Genomic DNA, 17,955 nt, shown 5'->3' with positions numbered 1-17,955 from the left:
ACGGACAGTTTGCCGTCTGCTGGCGGACGGCAAAGACGTTTGCCGTCCGTCATCCATGCCTTTGCCGTCCGCCATGGCGGACGGCAAAGAAGCTGATTCCAGTAGTATAAACTCTCTATGTCCTTTGTCGCGATTAACCCCTTTAAGCTAACCTAATTGTGATGGCTCCACGACTAAGTCCTTCCGCTAGGACATCTGCCGTGACAATTCCACGACAGTTAGCGCCCACCATGGGGCTGGCGCACGGTGGTTTCAAGTTCTTAAAGGGCAGCTTCGAAGGGATCAAGGGATACGCCATGGGCCGGATGAGCAAGAGTCATCGCGGCAAGCTCTACATCGACGACGCAGGATGGGGCCCCGAGGCCGGCTCAATCGACAAGATCGGAGAACCGGGCCCTGAACCGGACACCTGCACCGACATCATCGAGATGGCTCAGCGTGCACGACCCGCCCGGGTTCAACCCGCCATGAAGCATGCCTTCGTTGGTTTTATCCATGGGGCGGAACTTGAGGAAGGATTTGTGTCTGGCGGTGACACGACCATCTACTCTGATGGTGAGTCGTCCATCAGTGAGACCAATTCAATGTATCAACTGCAAGACGGCCGGCTTGGGGGTTGTTCCGATGGCGACAGTATTCCGGACCCCTATGAGCCGCCGAACAGGGTCGCGACCTTCATGGCCGGTACACAGCCGGTGCTTGGTTCAACAACCGTCGCGGCTATGACCTCCAGCTCAACGGTTGCAGCGGGGGCTGGTGCTAGCGGCTCTGCGCGCCCGCCGGCTCAAGTTCTCACAAAATTGTTGGAAGCTTTGGCGACTTTAATGGGGGTGGAGGTAACCCCGGACACTCAGGAACAACATAAGGTTGATGTGGCGAAGCTGCGAGATGAGATAGCTCAAGCCAAGGAAGAGTTGGCAGCCGAGAACGCTAGGATGGCTACGGAACGAGCTACTTTGGACGCCCAGGCACAACGAATTCAGGCAGATTCTTTCCGGCTCACCTTGGATCAAAACGCTTCGAACGAGATCATGAGAAGGAGGCACCAGAGTCATTTGCCCCTGTTTTATGACGCGAGGAACCTCTTCAACACGCCTGGGGCAGGGACCAGTGACCCGCCGGTGGTGAACCGGGCAGTTGAGGTGCCTGGGACCGGAGCGTCGATTCAGCAGCGTGCGATGGATCCGCCTTGTTTGAATACTACTCCGCCTCAGCACGTTCTGACACCGCCGCGTCATTATTCTAACCCTTTGGATAATATGATTGTTGCGGCAACGCGATTGGCGGCTCTACCAGTTGAAGTTGAGTCCCCAACAACGATAGAGACACGGAGGGCCAGAGAGCTTCATCAGATAGCTGTGGCTCAACAGGCGGCTTATTCTTATAGCCGCGAGCGGATTCACTCAACGCCACAGCCAAGCCGGAGTTATAGCCGGCATATTGACTCACCGGCCGTTTCGAGCAGTGAACAGTGTCGTAACCAACCTCGTGGGAATGACCCGGCGCGCGGTGGTGTTGATGCTCAGACCTTGGTGGATCAGGGCAGAGCGCGCTGGGAGGCTAAACTGGCAGCTCGGTTAGTGGCTCAACAGCAATCTCCGGTTTATCCATCAGCTTCGGTGGAGGCAGGTGTGACCTCTAGAACCTTGGGTGTGTCGTGTTTAGTGCCAGCTCTATGTAACGAGCGTTTACCTAAGGATTTTAAGGGTCCTCGTAAGGTGCCTAATTACACAGCAGATCAGCCCCCTGAGGCTTGGATTGAGAGTTATGAGATGGCCATGGAGATGTTGGATGTTAGTGATGCTGCATGTGCTAAGTACTTCACCATGATGTTGGATGGGCCGGCTGGTACTTGGTTGAAAGGGCTACCCGCTAACTCCATTAGGTCATGGGCAGAGTTAAAAGCCCGTTTTATCCAGAACTTTAAAGACATATGCAAGCAGCCTATGTCAATCCTAGATTTGGATTCTTGTGTCCAAGGTGAAGGCGAGTCAACAACCCATTGGGTGCGCCGGATCTCAGCTATTATACACTCATCGGACAGTATCAACGTCGGCTCAGTAGTTCTGATGTTGAAGAAGAATTGATGTTTCCTCCCTTTGAAGCAGAAGCTGGGGCAGCTTAAACGCCACTGCAACGACATGGGGGAGCTAATGGCGGCTTTCATCAAGTATGCCAACTCTGATAGTACCAAGGACCCCGAGTATGATGATGAGAAACCGGGTAAGGGAAAGAAGAGCAGCAATACGAAAGGGCAGCAGCATAACCCGCCAGGTCAAGGTGGCAATGGTAAGCGCAAGGCTGATGGCAACTTGGATTTTGTGGCTAACACCAATATGCAGAATAATAATCAGCGCCGCAAGGGAAAGCCGCCCCCTCGGTTTGGAGGGCCAAAATTCAACCTTGAGGCGATGATGAATCAGCCCTGCCCAAAGCATGGTACGCATGAAAAGCCGGCCACTCACCTCTGGAAGGATTGCTTCATTATGAAGGAGTATAGAAATTCCAATTTTTTCCAGAACAATCATGGACCGAACGGCGGTTCAGGATCCAGCTCTCACGGTCCTGGTTATGATGGTGGCAGTTCAAATTCCGGTTTCCATGGCCAAGGCAATCAAGGTGGTTTTAATCAACACTCATGGCAGCTTATCGCCGAGAGGTGGATGCTATTGCTGGTCACTTCAAGGGCTATCAAGTAGAGCATGTTGATCGAAGGATAAACGAGGCGGCTGATGCTTTAAGCCGGTTGGGGTCCCAGCGTAAGCCGGTGCCACCCAATGTTTTCCTTGATATTCTGCATAATCCTTTAGTCAAATTGCCTACATAGGAAGATCTTGCTATTCCTGGCCCGGAGGCACAGCTGGTGGCGGCTCTTCATGCTATTCCTGATTGGACAGTTCCATATTTGGCTTATATGACCTGGGGCGAGTTACCTGAAGATGAAACTTTGGCCAGGCAGATAATCCGGCGGTCTAAGTCAATGACTATTGTCAATGGAGAGTTGCACCGTTGCAGTGTCACGGGGGTGTTTCAACGTTGTGTTTCTCCTGATGAGGGTCGTGAGATTCTGCGTGAGATTCATGAAGGGGATTGTGGTCATCATGCCGGCTCTAAATCTCTCGTGGCCAAGGCTTTTCATCATGGATTTTATTGGCTGACGACTCATGCTGATGCAGAGGATTTGGTCAGTAAATGTGATGGTTGTCAGAAATTCTCAAGACGAGCTCACGTGCCGGCTCAAGAATTGAAGATGATTCCAATTTCTTGGCCATTTGCAGTTTGGGGGCTTGATATGGTTGGACCTTTCAAAAGGTCCAAGGATAAAAAGACTCACCTTTTGGTGGCGGTTGACAAATTTACAAAGTGGGTTGAAGCAGAGCCGGTTAGTAAGTGTGATGCGGCGACAGCGGTTCAATTCATCAAAAAGGTGATTTTTCGTTTTGGTTTTTCCCACAGCATTATTATAACTGATAATGGCACTAATCTGTCCAAAGGTGCTATGAAAAAGTTTTGTCAATGAGAGCATATTCGACTTGATGTATCATCAGTGGCTCACCCCCAGTCCAATGGTCAAGCTGAGAGAGCCAATCAAGAAATTTTGAGAGGCATCAAGCCCCGGCTTATGGTCCCTTTGCAGAGGACGCCAGGTTGTTGGGTGGAGGAATTACCCTCAGTGTTATGGAGCATCAATACCACCCCCAACAGATCTACGGGTTACACGCCTTTCTTCATGGTTTACGAAGCAGAGGCAGTTCTCCCTAGTGACATCCGTCACGATTCGCCCCGTGTGGCGGCTTGTGTTGAAGCTGATAATGAAAAAGCACGTCAGGATGCTATTGACCTGTTGGATGAGGAGCGTGACCTGGCGGCGGCTCGTTCGGCGATTTACCAGCAAGATCTGCGCCGTTATCATAGCCGCCAGGTTAAAACCATGACCTTTCAAGAAGGCGATTTGGTGCTCTGGCTTATCTAGGATCAAACTGATATGCACAAATTATCCCTACCTTGGGAAGGACCTTTTGTGGCCAGCAAAAATCTGAACAATGGGTCATACTACCTTATCGGTGTTCGATACCACAAGGACTCACGCACGTCGGAGGAGGAAACCCGCCGGTCGTGGAATATTGCTCATCTGCGGCCTTATTACACCTGAGCCACCGGTTCTTGTGATGTACATACTTTGTCAATGTATATATTATGATGAATATAATAAAGCGGGCATCCCTGAATTCAGGGCCTCTGTCGTTTCATTTCTGAGAATATGAGTCTTTATTGTTACTTCATGTGATCACTTGGGGGCTTCCTGCTCATCGAGCATAGCTATGATTACCCTCTTGATCCGACTTGCACGCCATGATTACAAAATACTTGGGGGCTTCCTGCTCAATGAGTATAGCTATGACTACCCTGCTGATCCGGCTTGTACGCCTGGAATAAAACATTATTTGGGGGCTCTTTGTTCATGAACAAAGCTTTGATGACCCTTGTAATAGGCTTGGACGCCAGGTGTACTCATTGAAAAATCCGGGTTAACCTGCCTTTGTAAGTCTGCCACTCTGCCCAGGTAATCCTGGAATGACTCGCCGTACTCTTGACAGTCAATCTTATAAAGACCCTGAACTTGTCAAACTTAAAATGACGATTGGTCATGTGAGGCCCGGCTTACAAGGTTTGAATGAAGGTTTAACTCAGCGGTTGTGCGGCCCTTGAACATCACTTGACTTTGAGGCTGGCAGCCTATGAAAACCTTGTTTTTTTATATTTGATTTGAACATTTTTTGAGGTTCATCTCTTGTGACATGTTAACACATGGTTGAAAACCGATGAGGGCTATGTTGCCTTATGGCTCATATATGAATCTATCCGGAGTTGATTAACCCGGCCTGGCTTTGGACTTTAAGTCGCCAACATATAATGATTTTGTGTGCTTGGAGTACTGGCTCTAAGTTTTGGGATGTTACCCCTTGCTGCATATGGCATTATGAGCCGGCAATATGAATCAATTGAACAGGGCGTTGGGCTCTCAATATTTGACTTGTAAACCTTACTGGCATGCTAAGCCGACAATGTGCATAAATATCACAGGTATGATATTTATTGTTGTTATGATTATCTGAGGTTTTGACAAACCGGCCCTGGTTATGGACTATTTAGTCACCACTGGTTCTATACGGGGTATTGTGACCCGCCCTGGGGTAAACCGCCAGGGCACTTGTGATCTATTTGTGTGCAGGAAAAATGATAAATCTGACCTGCATAATTGATTATATCATGAGCATAAGTGGCAGATCTTCACATGACGGATCAACAGTGTTATGCAAACAAAACGTGCATGATGGCACGGCAAATCAGTGTTTAACTAGCCTATTACATGGCTCTGTGGACCCAAATGAATAAGTGTTTTTCAAGCAATGCTTGGTGATGCCAGTTATGAACCGGCCAGCGGATCAGTTCTTCTGAGTCTTGGCGGATTGAAGCCTCTGGATCATCTTGCGCTTCTTCTTCTTCTTCAGCTCCTTGATTATCCATTGGCTGGAAGTCAGGTGTAGACTAGTTGATACTGGTCAAAGCTCGAAACACAGCCTCGTCATCAATAAGGTTGGATGGATCAATGTCTGGAGCGAAGGTGTGCTTACGCGTTGGTGGGATGAGATCCACCTCTTGATGAACCGACGCCTTTATCTTCTTATTTTCGGCATCATAAGCCGCCTGGTATTGGGATAGATTGGTCTCTTCAGCCGGTTTGCTTGCTAATGGATGTATTGCTCTTGCTATTTCTGCAAAGTCATCAGCACTGAAGGGAGGCCCGTCTTCCTTTACACTTGGACAACCATTGGCCAAGTCTTCTGGATCAAGATCGGCCTGCCACGCCTTTGCCCGGCTTAAAGCAATCAAAGCGCTCGCTCTGACAGATGCTTGCTTTAACTCGTCGATCCTTTGGGGCATCACTGATAGCCTCTCCAATGTTTCCTTGATAAGGGTGGGCGGATGTTTCTTATGCATAGCAGCCGCAATGGTTCGTTGAGCGCCAGTGTATAGCTGTTCTATGAGAGTGTAGACAGCCTTAAGCTCGATGCGCATGTCTGAGCCCAACATGACGCTCCGGGAGCCTGTATCAGTAAAGTTCTTGGTAAACCGGCAGATGATTATGATATGCTTGTTGGGGTGAAGATTTATTGTTTACTACTTACCGAAGATGGCTGATGACATACTATTGATCTGATACCTTAAACCGGACAGCTCGTCAGTCACCGGTTTAAGAGCTGCCTCAGCAGCTTCTGCTCTCTTTAGTAGAGCTACTTTTTCAGTCTCCCAGCCAGTTTTATCAGCACTGAAGCCCTATTTCAATTGTTCAATGTTTTCCAGTGCAGTCTTCAGTTCTGACTTGGCCTTGGACATCTCAGATTGCTGAGTTTTAATATTGACCCTCAGATCATTGATCTGTGAATCTTTCTCAGTTAGTTCAGCCTGCGACATGAACAAACATGGAAGGTATTATGAGTATGATTATTTTTGGAGTCCCAAGCACAATACAAGTATTTTCCTTGGCACTTGGGGGCTAATGCCTATTTGCTCTTTTCAAAGAAAAACTTATCTGATGACCCGGGCAAATTAATATGATCCGGTTTCTAAAGATTACATGTTGGGATATTGATTTCCACCATGATGATAAGTCCCGGTTTATTCATACTGATTAAACCGTCCCTTGGGGGCTACAGATGCAAAGTTGATCACTGTTAATTGAAGTCCCAGCTTAACTTGATAGTTTAAGCCGGACCTTGGGGGCTACTAGTGATGATGTTCATCTATTTGTGACTATTGAAAAGTCTCCAGTATATTCAATTCTATCATATTCTATAGACATGGCGGCTGATAGAGATATATTTATGGGGAGGATTTTGTTGGATTACCTCATAACTCTCCTTCATTAAGTTGACCAAGCCGGCTTCAAAGTCACGGCTGGTATACAGACAGTTCAAGTAACCGGAATGGATCTCTTGGGCGCTGAACTGAGCATAGCTTTCCAAGTCTACTTTCCATTTGCCTTTATCAGCAGCAGAAAATTCTTCTTTGGCGCTGTGCTTGGATAAGGCAGTAGTGTTACCCGGCGCTGTATAACCAAGCCCGGTGATGATGACATCGTCAGTTTTTTCTTCAGCGGGCCTGATGGGACTTGGCGATTTAGAGATGACCGGCTCAACATCTATTTGGTGCATGGTGACGTCGTGCTCTTCTGGTGGTGGGTCGTCAATGGTGGCTTCAGCAATTGGATGAGAGGATTCTGGCTGTTGATTTTCCGGCTCAGAAGGGTTGGAACCATCAGTCGGCTTGTTCAGTTTCGCCTTTTTGCTGGTTTTGTCCTGGCCACTGCGAATAAGAAATACACATATGTTAACATATCAGTCAGGCATGAAGTTTCAAGTGATGGAATACACCCATGGAATACACCCTTACCCAGGCACGGTTTTGAAGGTTGTAATTTGAGTTCCAGTTGAGTCACCGGAGGAGGAATGAGATGTTCCCTGATAGTTTGAATCAGACGGTTTATGAGGTTGACGGAAAAGACCCGCCTTGGGATAAAATAAGTCAGAATATTTAAAACCTCCGGTCGACGTTTGCGAGGTGCTGGGGTGTTCGGTAAGCCGGAGGATAAAATTCCACCGCCGTTGTTCCGGGTTGTGCGGCGAGCTTCATGTTGCTGTTTCTTCAAAATAAATTTCGGATCCAAGTGAGCTAAAGGGTGAGAAAATCTTACTTTCCGGCTTGCTTATCGGGTTTTCTGTGTTGGCAGAGGGTCTGAGCTGGAGGAAAGAGTAATTACCTCTTTGTCATCTGCATAGCTGGCCTCCGCATCATCCTGATAATAGTCATTGTCAATAAGATGTATAAAAAATGAGCCGAGAGAGTCAAGTTCTACCTCCGACTCATCATCATCATCTTTATCATCCAAATTGAATAATTCAGCAGTATTGGGCTTCTTCTTAGCAGGCCTTTTGGTAGCCTTATTCTTTGTCCGGGTTTTCTTTGGCTTCTGTGGCAACTTCTTGGTCCAGAAGGGTGAGTCGGCCTGTAAACATCGAATGAGTATGAACAGGTAGTGCAAATAAAAATTATGAGTCAATGATGAGCTTGATTTAAAACTTACAGTCGGCGGTTTATTCAGAACGCAGAAAGGATTCAATCCGACTTTACTGCAATCTTCCAAACTCTCATTCAGCAGGGTCTTTGTCATATTATTGATGTCTTCCTCAGTCATTTCAGTTTGACAGTGGCGCTGAGGATCTGTTAGCTCGCCGGTATACTCACACATTAAACCGGGCCGGATGCTTAGAGGCAAGACTCTCCAGGCGACCCAGCAGAGAACTAGATCAATTCCGGTCAAGCCGTTGGCCATCAGAGCCCGGATCTTTGCGAAAACCGACACATATTTCTTCCGTTCTGTTGTGCTGATAGGGTCCGGAAGATGGTGTCTGCTACTAAGCCGGCTGGCGCGGTAACCCGGCAGGGGATTTTCTCCTTCTGGCGAAGTATCTTGGCAATAAAACCAAGTCTGGTTCCAGTCTTTGGGGTGACTGGGAAGATTGGCAGCTGGGAAGATGGCTTCTTTCCGGCGCTGTATAGATAGGCTACCTAGCTCCAGGCTAGGTCCATCTGTGAATTCGTTATGCCGGTTCAAGTAGTAGAACTCCCTGAATAATTCTACGGTGGGCTCCTGTTGAAGGTACACCTCACAGAAAACTTGGAAGTTGCAGATGTTTGAGACAGAGTTTGGTCCGATATCTTGTGGATGAAGCTTGAAGAAGTGCAGCACATCTCAGAAGAATCTTGAGCCAGGAGGGCTGAAGCTCCGGTCCATATGATCCATAAAAATCACTACCTCACCATCTTTGGGCTCAAGGCGAGTTTCATTACCCGGAACCCTCCAATGGATGACTTCTTTTTGGCTAAGATGCCAGTCTGAACATATTCTTTCAAGTCTTCCTCGGTGACCCCGGGAACGACCCAGTTGCAGGCGGTGACAGTCTTGACCATCATGAGAAACAAAGGCCTAAGAGAAAGAAACATTACCGGCTTAAGATCATGCTATTAAATCGGACCATTGATTCAAAGATAAAATGCTATAAACAGTTAACAGATTAAGCCACCTTTGAAGTACTGGCGGCTTAAATGGGGACTAATGGTACCTACCGGATTAAGGATTCTGCTGTTAAGACGGACAGAGCTTAAAAGTCAAGATGTATTTTGCAGAATCAAATTATAAGGAGGAAAGCATGGTTAAACCGGAGAAGCAGTGCTGGGTTATGCAAGTTATGAAGCATATGGTGGATCACAGTTTACAGTATAAGCCGTCGTGGTAGTTATGGTACTTCAAATTTTACTAAGTATTGGATAAACAGATTTCGCAAGTTGGAGCAATAATTTTGGATCTACCACGGTTCAGAAAAGCAGTAAAATTCTAGCCTAAGGTGGCGGCAGTGGAAAAGTGTGGATGTGCCGATGAGATCTTCTATGGAGAGATGCTACTCTGATGATAAAAATGAATGCTAAAAACTACTTCCACGCAAGGTTAATGACCTATCCAGAGTAAAAGCTATTGGAGTTGAGGGAAACAAAGAAGAACGACAAGAATGCCGATGAACTGTCCAAACCCTAACGCAGATCTGAGGTGAAAAGATAGGTGCACTTACAGGAGATGAGGAGCAGCGGTGATGCACCGGAGTTCTCTGGTCGAATCAGGTCGATGCAGCAGCCTGAGCTGGTGCGGCAGTCGGAGGTCGCGGCGTCAGAGCTCGAGCGCAGGTGCGGCTGTGCGAAGAAGGAAGACGAAGACGAGGAAGCGAGGGGAAAATGATAAAGACCCCTGTCCCTATTTATAAAGGGGTGGATACAAGGCATGCACGGGAATCGAGGAGACTGAAACCATCATGTGGCTATATGGATGCCTTGATTTTTGAGATGATTATTAAGATAAGGATCAATTAAGATATTGTGGACTGCGTGTGAAATTAGTGCGAAGTGACGTCATGGCGGTTTAAGAAAATTCGGTGAGCTGACGTCATGGCGGGTTACAACACGGTTTATCAAACAAGTGGTGCAAGATTTTGACATGACAGCTATTGAAGATTGACATGAACAAGTTCAAATCAACCTGGGGCCTAATGTTGGGGATATGACTACTGGGTATGAACCGCCCAGGAGTGCCGGGTCATACCACTGGCGGCTTATCAATGAAAATGGCGGATCATACAAGCCCGTTGACGGTCCAAGACCCAGAGGCGATTAGAGGCCCAGGAGGATGAACCGCCATATGTGTATGATTTGTTTTGTAAGGCAAGCGTAGTTAGTCACCGAGCCGGACACGTTGTGTATGAGCCGTCCGGGACTCCGTGAGCCGCCGGACGTCTACCTGTGTATAAAGGGACGACCCGACGGCAGTTTAGGGCAAGAAACAACAGATCGAGAACTAGGTCAAGCGTATTCGCTCCCTGATAATCGAAACTCAAACAATACCACCTCAAACTGGATTAGGCCTTTACCTTCACCGCAAGAGGCCAAACCAGTATAAACTCTGTGTGTCATTTGTCCCGATTAACCCCTTTAAGCTAACCTAATTGCAATCGCTCCACGACTAAATCCTTCTGCTAGGACATTTGCCGTGACAATTCCACGACAGAAGCCCAATTGCTTCTCCTCAGAAAACAAGCTAGACACATTCAGCAGGTTCTGAACTTCCTCCTTAACAGACAATGGACATGCTCACCGAGCAGGATGGAACACTTGTTGAAATTTGGATTCTGCCCAGTAGCATTACCCTGTAAAGAAATATAAAAGTGTTTAGATTACTATTTTATAGTTATCTAAACACTCTCATATTTTTTTACGGAGGGAGTACGTCTACATTTAAATGTGTGAGCGTACATGTACGTCCTTAAAAGTTTATGTTTGTACTGTGTTTAAGAAAAATGTCGGTTTTATAATCAGCACTACCTATTACCAAATCCTTGAAAATGGAGTCTGAAAAACATTAGATTTGTCGGCGTCGTGTTTACGCTAAAAAATCAGTAGATTTGTCCGCGTCGTGTTTACGCAGCCTCTTCTGTTCTTTTTCGAATTGTGTTTACGCAGCTTTGGTCAGTCATCTCTGTGTGTCCTCGTTTGGGTTAAGATCCCTCAAAAAAAAAACTGCGATCTGAAGAAAAGTCGAGAAGAGTTGAGCTCAGCCGCATGGAGCCTCGGAGACTCGGACCGGTCCTTCCACGCCAACCCAGCCAATGCGGCGTCCCCGCTGGCACCTCCCGGCCAACCACGCCACGCCACGTCACTCCTCTGACGCGCGCTCTCCTTTTCCGCGGTTACGCCCAACTGCTATAACACTCGCCTCCTCTGACCCCCGGGAGCCTGCGACCGATCCCCCTCGCCGGCGAACACAACCGCACAAACGAACGCGCCATGGTGTCCGCGCGCAAGGGCCAGGGCCGCGGAGGCGGGGTCCGAGGCCCTCCCCGCGTCGACGGCGGCGGCGGCAGCCTGGCTTCGCGCGTGGCCGTGCTCGCCTTCTGCGTCGCCGGGATCTGGTCGTCCTACATCACCCAGGGGATCCTCCAGGAGACGCTGTAAGCACCCTCTGTCTTCCCCTCATCCCCAATGGTGTTGGCTCGCGACAGAGAGAAACATGGCTGAGTTCGCCGGGTTCTCTGCTTTTTCCCCTCGACTCAGATCGACGAAGCGATTCGGGCCGGAGGAGCGGCGGTTCGACCACCTCGCGTTCCTCAACTTCGCGCAGAACGTCGTCTGCTTCGTCTGGTCCTTCATAAGTGAGCACCCTCGAGCTGCGCTTTTGCATTTCTCGCCGAATGCGGCCGTGGTTTCGCTGCTCTTGGATGGCGATTGCGTGTGAAGGGGTCGTGACTTTGGTCGGTTCCTGCAGTGATCAAGCTGTGGTCGGGCGGTAGCAGCCCTGCCGGGCGGGCGCCGCTTCTCAAGTACTGGGGCGTCAGCATCACCAACACCATCGGCCCGACCATGGGGATCGAGGCGCTCAAGTACATCAGCTACCCGGCTCAGGTTTGGATCCAGCTGCTCTTGCCGTCTCAGCTTCTTCGGTGTGCAGTATTCTGTGCGGATGTTGCATTTGCAATTAGGTGTTGATTGGGTTAATCGTTAATGTAGTAAGTGGTGGTTATGGAGTAGGAATGTTCTAGTCTTGAGTTAGTTAACTGTGCTAAGAAATTGGCCAATGGGTGATTGGAGTTCTTAAGGCAGCACTATGGGCTTACCAACCTAAATGGGATACTTAGTTGCCACTGGATATCACATTTATGTACTCCCTCTGTCCAGAAATACTTGTCGGAGAAATGGACGGAGGGAACAATCTTGAGTATACTGATACTTTTCAATCTATGTTTAATCCTATACGCGAGAGTGCATGACATTAAACTAATTCATCCATAACTATTAGAAAAGTGGTAACACGTCTGCTTCATATGATCATATCTCAAACCTTGTGCGGAATTGGAAATTGATCATTTAGTTAAATAGCAAAGATGTGTTTCAAATGGATGAAATATTGTTTTTCTTTAATGATGCCCAACACTACTGGAATGTTCTAGTCATGAGTTAGTTAACTGTGCTAAGAAATTGGCCAATGGGTGATTGGAGTTCTTAAGGCAGCACTATGGGCTTACCAACCTAAATGGGATACTTAGTTGCCACTGGATATCACATTTATGTACTCCCTCTGTCCGGAAATACTTGTCAGAGAAATGGATGGAGGGAGCAATCTTGAGTATACTGATACTTTCCAATCTATGTTTAATCCTATACGCGAGAGTGCATGACATTAAACTAATTCATCCATAACTATTAGAAAAGTGGTAACACGTCTGCTTCATATTATCATATCTCAAACCTTGTGCGGAATTGGAATTTGATCATTTAGTTAAATAGCAAAGATGTGTTTCAAATGGATGAAATATGTTTTTCTTTAATGACGCCCAACACTACTGGAAATCAAGGATTTGAACTATTTTCTTTCTGTAACAGGTTTTGGCAAAATCTTCTAAGATGATTCCAGGTGAGTTTTGCATATATTTATGCATACAATGCAGTTTTTATTTACACTTTTTTTCGTATGAATGCTGCATATAATGAGTTGTGTTGTGATTGGTACGCCAGTTCACCTCATCATTTACTGAGTAAAGTAAAGTACACCATTTTACGAATTTCTAAAAACTGCATTTTATTGTTATGCCCACTAACTGTCAAGTATATGCAACCACCGATAAACGAACTAGGATGTTATTGTTCTTCATGAAATTGTCCGAAATGACTAAAGTAGACTCGCAGACAAATCTCTGTACACTACTGAAACTTTTGGAACTTCAGTTCCGTTTTTCAATCAAGCATGTGCGGAGTGGGGCATTTTGTATCATAAGGAGCATTTTATTCCATTTTGCCAGCATGTTATTGTTTCAGCTATCAGTACGCCCTGCACAACTGGAAACCCTTACGTGCATTGTTTACATTTCCAATCTCAAGCATGTATAGTTGGTGTCACATAAGTAACTGTTACTGAGCAATCTGTGCTAGGTGTTTTGAGTAACGTTAACCTTTCATGCTTCTCAGCCTGGACAACTTTGTACTGGTCTTTCTAACTGTTGATTCATTATGCACAGTTATGTTGATGGGAACTCTACTCTATGGTGTTAAGTATACACTTCCAGAGTACTTTTGCACCTTCCTTGTTGCCGGGGGCGTGTCATCCTTTGCATTGTTGAAGGTAAGGAATTCTTCATTTTCATATATTAATCAACAAACCAGCAATGAGCTTTGCATGCCTTTGATGAGGCCTCTGAACGCATTAAAATCTTTTGCCGATCTATAGTTTTAAACCTAGAAAAGATAACTTATGTCATATTCCATATGGTTCTTTTTTCTGATTAAGTATGGACTACAAGACACATCAAATGATCAAAATCATTATAACTAAACCTCTGCTTAGCTAGCTTTTATGTAGACCCTGAGAAAAGACACATCAAAATGATTATACTTAAAGTCACTTCTGAAGTTTTTGTTTGTTTTTACTGAATCAGACAAGCTCGAAGACTATCAAGAAGCTTGCTAACCCTAATGCTCCTCTTGGCTACGGATTGTGCTTCCTCAACTTAGCTTTTGATGGCTACACTAATTCGACCCAAGATTTGATAAAGTCCAGGTAAAGATATCTATCAGTTCCACTTCAAAGCAAAATTGTGATATATATTTTCTGAATGGAAAGTAATATCGTATTATTGCAGGTACCCCAAGACTAACCCTTGGGATATAATGCTTGGCATGAACCTCTGGGGAACCATATACAATACTGTAATTATGTTTGTGGCGCCATTACTGTTCAGTAATTGGCCATATGCAAACGGTTTTGAGGCGGTGAGTTTTTGCCGCGAGAACCCAGAGGTAGCCTGGGACATTCTCATGTTCTGCCTATGTGGCGCTGTGGGTCAGAATTTCATCTTCCTAACCATCAGCCGATTCGGCTCTCTTACTAACACTACCATCACCACCACCCGCAAGTTCATGAGCATCGTCATCTCATCAGTTATCAGTGGTAACCCACTATCCATGGAGCAATGGGGAAGTGTCGTGATGGTCTTTTCTGGCCTCTCTCTCCAAATATATCTCAAATGGAAGAGAAAGAAGGGCAGGGATCACAAGGAATGAACTCAATTCTTATAAGCACATTTTGATTTGTAGCTTTCATTGCACGCATTTGTTGTGGAGATATCCGGGATATCATTAATGTAGCCCGTTGAAATGATAGGAAAGAGATTTACATTTACAGAAATGTGTGACATGTATGGTAATCGCTAATTAGCTATTTAAAAACCGCTGGGTAGTCTATTCTACTCAGGGGAGTTGCATCATGAGCAATACGATAACTCATGTACTCAAACTTTGTCCATCTTGCTGAGTAATTAACAAAAAAATCATGTCATTATTTGTCATGAAAAATAGTTTTATGATGTTTCACTAACACGTACAAATATGTTGTCAAATCTGCATATTGGTACTGAGTCGAAAATGCCAAACGGGGACAGGAGGCCTTGATTTGAACCTTCAAAATTCAAACATGTATGCTTTAAAAAATTCTGAAAAAGAACACATATACGGAGACATAATTTACATGTGTAAATTTTCATATCGAAATACGTTAAAATGAGAGCTACACAAAAAGACAAATGTAGAGTTTTTTAGCATACGGCTGATTGAAGAGAAGAAGTCGGCGATCAACATTGCTCCCGGTGAGAGTGATGAAGTGGCGATAGCGAGGTTAGCGTGGGAGAATCCTCGATAGGTTTAGAACGAGTTGAAGTTCTATTGAAAGCATGACCTCAAAAAGAAGAAGAAGAAGGTGAAGAAGGATGACGAGGCCGGCCCCTCGGCCCCTCGACAGTGATCCCCATCGAGACCAACGAGGAGGAGGAGAAGGAGGAGGAGCTCCACAACTCTGAGGACCCTGACTTAGACTCATTCTGAGCCTAGTTCGTGAGCGATACGGCGTCTGACGAGTAGTTTTATGTCTGGGGCGATGGTGAAGTAGTATTGATATGATCTAGTTTGTAGTATGAACTATGTTAGATTGAAATGAGCTTGGTATGTTTGAAATGATCTAGTCATTACAAATTATACATCACCTATCGGAGCGCTAGTGTCCCATTGCCTATTTACATCATTTTATGGGGTTGGAGGCTTTTATGATGTAAATAAACATTTTTGGTGATGTATAATTTACTCGAAGGCCAATTTAATGATGTATTTTACATGATTTATCGGAGATGTTTTTAGATGGCCGACCTGTTCACGGACAGTGAGTTCGTTTTGCGACACCGCGTTGGAGATGCCCTGAGCTCATGCTGTGCTCGTGCCTTGCGGAGACGTGGAGACTTCGTCGACTTCCCTCCACTCTCGGATCTATATCTCCAGAGAACCACGCCGTCTCTTCCCAAAAACTTAGCTCAATGGAAAGATCCTCAGCTACACCGCACTTCCTGTTCGTCACCACGCCGATGCAGGGCCACATCAACCCGGCGCGCCGCCTCGCCGCCCGAGTGATGGCGTCGATGCCGGGCGCGCGCGTCACTTTCTCCACCGCCGTTGGAGGCCACCGGCTCATGTTCCCCTCCCTAGCGACCCCCGACGAAGAGACCGTCGACGACGCCGGCGTGCTGTACGCCCCCTACTCCGACGGCTTCGACGAGGGGTTCAGGCCCGAGGTGCACGGCATGGCCACCTACAAGGAGCGCGCGCGCGCCGTGGGGCGCGAGACGCTCTCCGCCGTCGTCGCCGGCCTCGCCGCGCGGGGCCGCCCCGTGACGCGCATGGTCTATGCCTTCCTCGTGGGGTGGGCACCCCACGTCGCGCGCGTGCACGGGATCCCCGCGGCGCTCTACTGGATCCAGCCGGCCGCCGTGTTCGCCGTGTACTACCACTACTTCCACGGCCACGAAGCTCTCATCGCTTCCTGCGCCAACGATGCTGACCCCGACGCCGCCATCGAGCTGCCGGGACTACCGCCTCTCAGGTCCAGCGCACTCCCGTCGATCGTGTGTATCACCTCGCCGGAGCACCCGCACTACCTGCTGCTGGACATGATGCGCGATCTCTTCTTGGTGCTCGACGAGTACAAGCCCAAGGTGCTCGTCAACACTTTCGACGCGCTGGAGCCCAGCGCGCTCCGCGCAGTCGCGCAGTTCGAGCTCGTCGCCGTCGGGCCGGTGGTGCCGGACGAGGCATCTCCATCGAGCACGGACCTGTTCCGGCGCGACGACGGGAAGGGGTGCATGGAGTGGCTGGACACGAAGCCGGCACGGTCCGTGGTGTACGTCTCATTCGGGAGCATCCTTTCAATGAGCAAGCGGCAGGAGGAGGAGACGAGGCGCGGCCTGGAGGCGACCGGCCGGCCGTACCTGTGGGTGGCACGCAAGGGCGCCGGTGAATGCGCGACCTTGAACGGCGGCGACGACGACGGAGTGCGCGCGCAAGGGGTGGTGATGGAATGGTGCGACCAGGTGAAGGTGCTGTCGCACCCGGCGGTGGGCTGCTTCGTGAAGCACTGCGGGTGGAACTCGACGCTGGAGAGCGTCACGAGCGGCGTGCCGATGGTGGCCGTGCCGCAGTGGACGGACCAGCCGACGGTGGCGTGGCTGGTGGAGGCGCGCATGGGCGTCGGCGTGCGCGCCCGGGCGGACGGCGAGGGCGCGGTGGACCGAGGCGAGCTGCAGCGGTGCGTGGAGACGGTCATGGGCGACGGGGAGGCCGCGTTGGGGATCCGGGCTCAGGCGGACCTCTGGAGGTGGCGGGCCGAGCAAGCGATCGTCGGCGGCGGGACGTCGGAGAGTAACTTACGTGCGTTCGCGTCGGAGCTGTGCTCTGACGTGAACGATGCACGAGGAGAGCACGTGACGTAAGCCGTGTCTCCTTTCGATCTGCGCATTGGGCGCGTCGAGAGTAATTTGGTCTGCATCACACCAATGGCGGCATGGCGTCACGATTGATGACACTTGTACTAGTAGTATGGTTTACATGTTTGTTTAGGGGAGCTAGTAGTAATCATCGATCTGCTGGCATGTGCAGATTTCCTGGACAAAAATGATGTCCTGAACACTTATTTAAACCAAATGGCAATTCATCTTGCTCTCATAATTGTTTTCTTGCAGGGGTAAGAGCATGGTCTGGGCTAATCTGACCTCTCATATGTTCACGGACTTGTCCCGACAGTGTTTCGCGGACATGCTTGGAAAACACCAGTTGTCCATGCATGTAACTTTTTTTTTTTTTGACCCCAAGACCAGCAAAAGTTCACTGTAAGGGATGACATTTGTGAACGATTTTGATGTAATTTGTGTTCACCGAACATGGCAGTTTCAGTTAGCGAGCATGGCAAGTTCACTGCAGTTT

At 48.0% G+C, this 17,955-nt stretch overlaps 2 protein-coding genes across 2 annotated transcripts; both read left to right on the top strand.

The window, feature by feature from the left end:
- The first annotated feature begins 11,337 nt into the window (after positions 1–11,337).
- On the top strand, positions 11,338–15,011 carry LOC123165248 (UDP-galactose/UDP-glucose transporter 3). The gene is made up of 7 exons (XM_044582881.1): positions 11,338–11,615; positions 11,719–11,816; positions 11,930–12,066; positions 13,045–13,075; positions 13,677–13,780; positions 14,094–14,215; positions 14,298–15,011. The coding sequence occupies exons 1-7, from the start codon at positions 11,452–11,454 to the stop codon at positions 14,716–14,718; spliced, it is 1,077 nt and encodes a 358-aa protein (XP_044438816.1). The 5' UTR covers positions 11,338–11,451; the 3' UTR covers positions 14,719–15,011.
- Positions 15,012–15,948: 937 nt separating this feature from the next.
- LOC123167144 (UDP-glycosyltransferase 75C1-like) lies at positions 15,949–17,686 on the top strand. The gene has a single exon (XM_044584976.1). It carries the CDS (start codon positions 16,017–16,019, stop codon positions 17,463–17,465), a length of 1,449 nt encoding a protein of 482 aa, XP_044440911.1. The 5' UTR covers positions 15,949–16,016; the 3' UTR covers positions 17,466–17,686.
- The last annotated feature ends 269 nt before the right edge of the window (positions 17,687–17,955 follow it).

The sequence above is a fragment of the Triticum aestivum genome, chromosome 7D (genome assembly GCF_018294505.1).
Source record: "Triticum aestivum cultivar Chinese Spring chromosome 7D, IWGSC CS RefSeq v2.1, whole genome shotgun sequence".
NCBI lineage: Eukaryota > Viridiplantae > Streptophyta > Magnoliopsida > Poales > Poaceae > Triticum > Triticum aestivum.
The sequence above is the reverse complement of the archived record's forward strand: the minus strand, read 5'-3'. Positions and strand labels throughout refer to the sequence as shown.

Bases quoted from the DNA above. Each gene is read 5' to 3' on its own strand.
- LOC123165248 (XM_044582881.1), top strand. From the start codon at position 11,452: ATGGTGTCCGCGCGCAAGGGCCAGGGCCGCGGAGGCGGGGTCCGAGGC. The intron at 12,067-13,044 runs GTTTGGATCCAG...TTTCTGTAACAG, and splicing joins ACATCAGCTACCCGGCTCAG to GTTTTGGCAAAATCTTCTAA. The intron at 14,216-14,297 runs GTAAAGATATCT...GTATTATTGCAG, and splicing joins CAAGATTTGATAAAGTCCAG to GTACCCCAAGACTAACCCTT.
- LOC123167144 (XM_044584976.1), top strand. From the start codon at position 16,017: ATGGAAAGATCCTCAGCTACACCGCACTTCCTGTTCGTCACCACGCCG.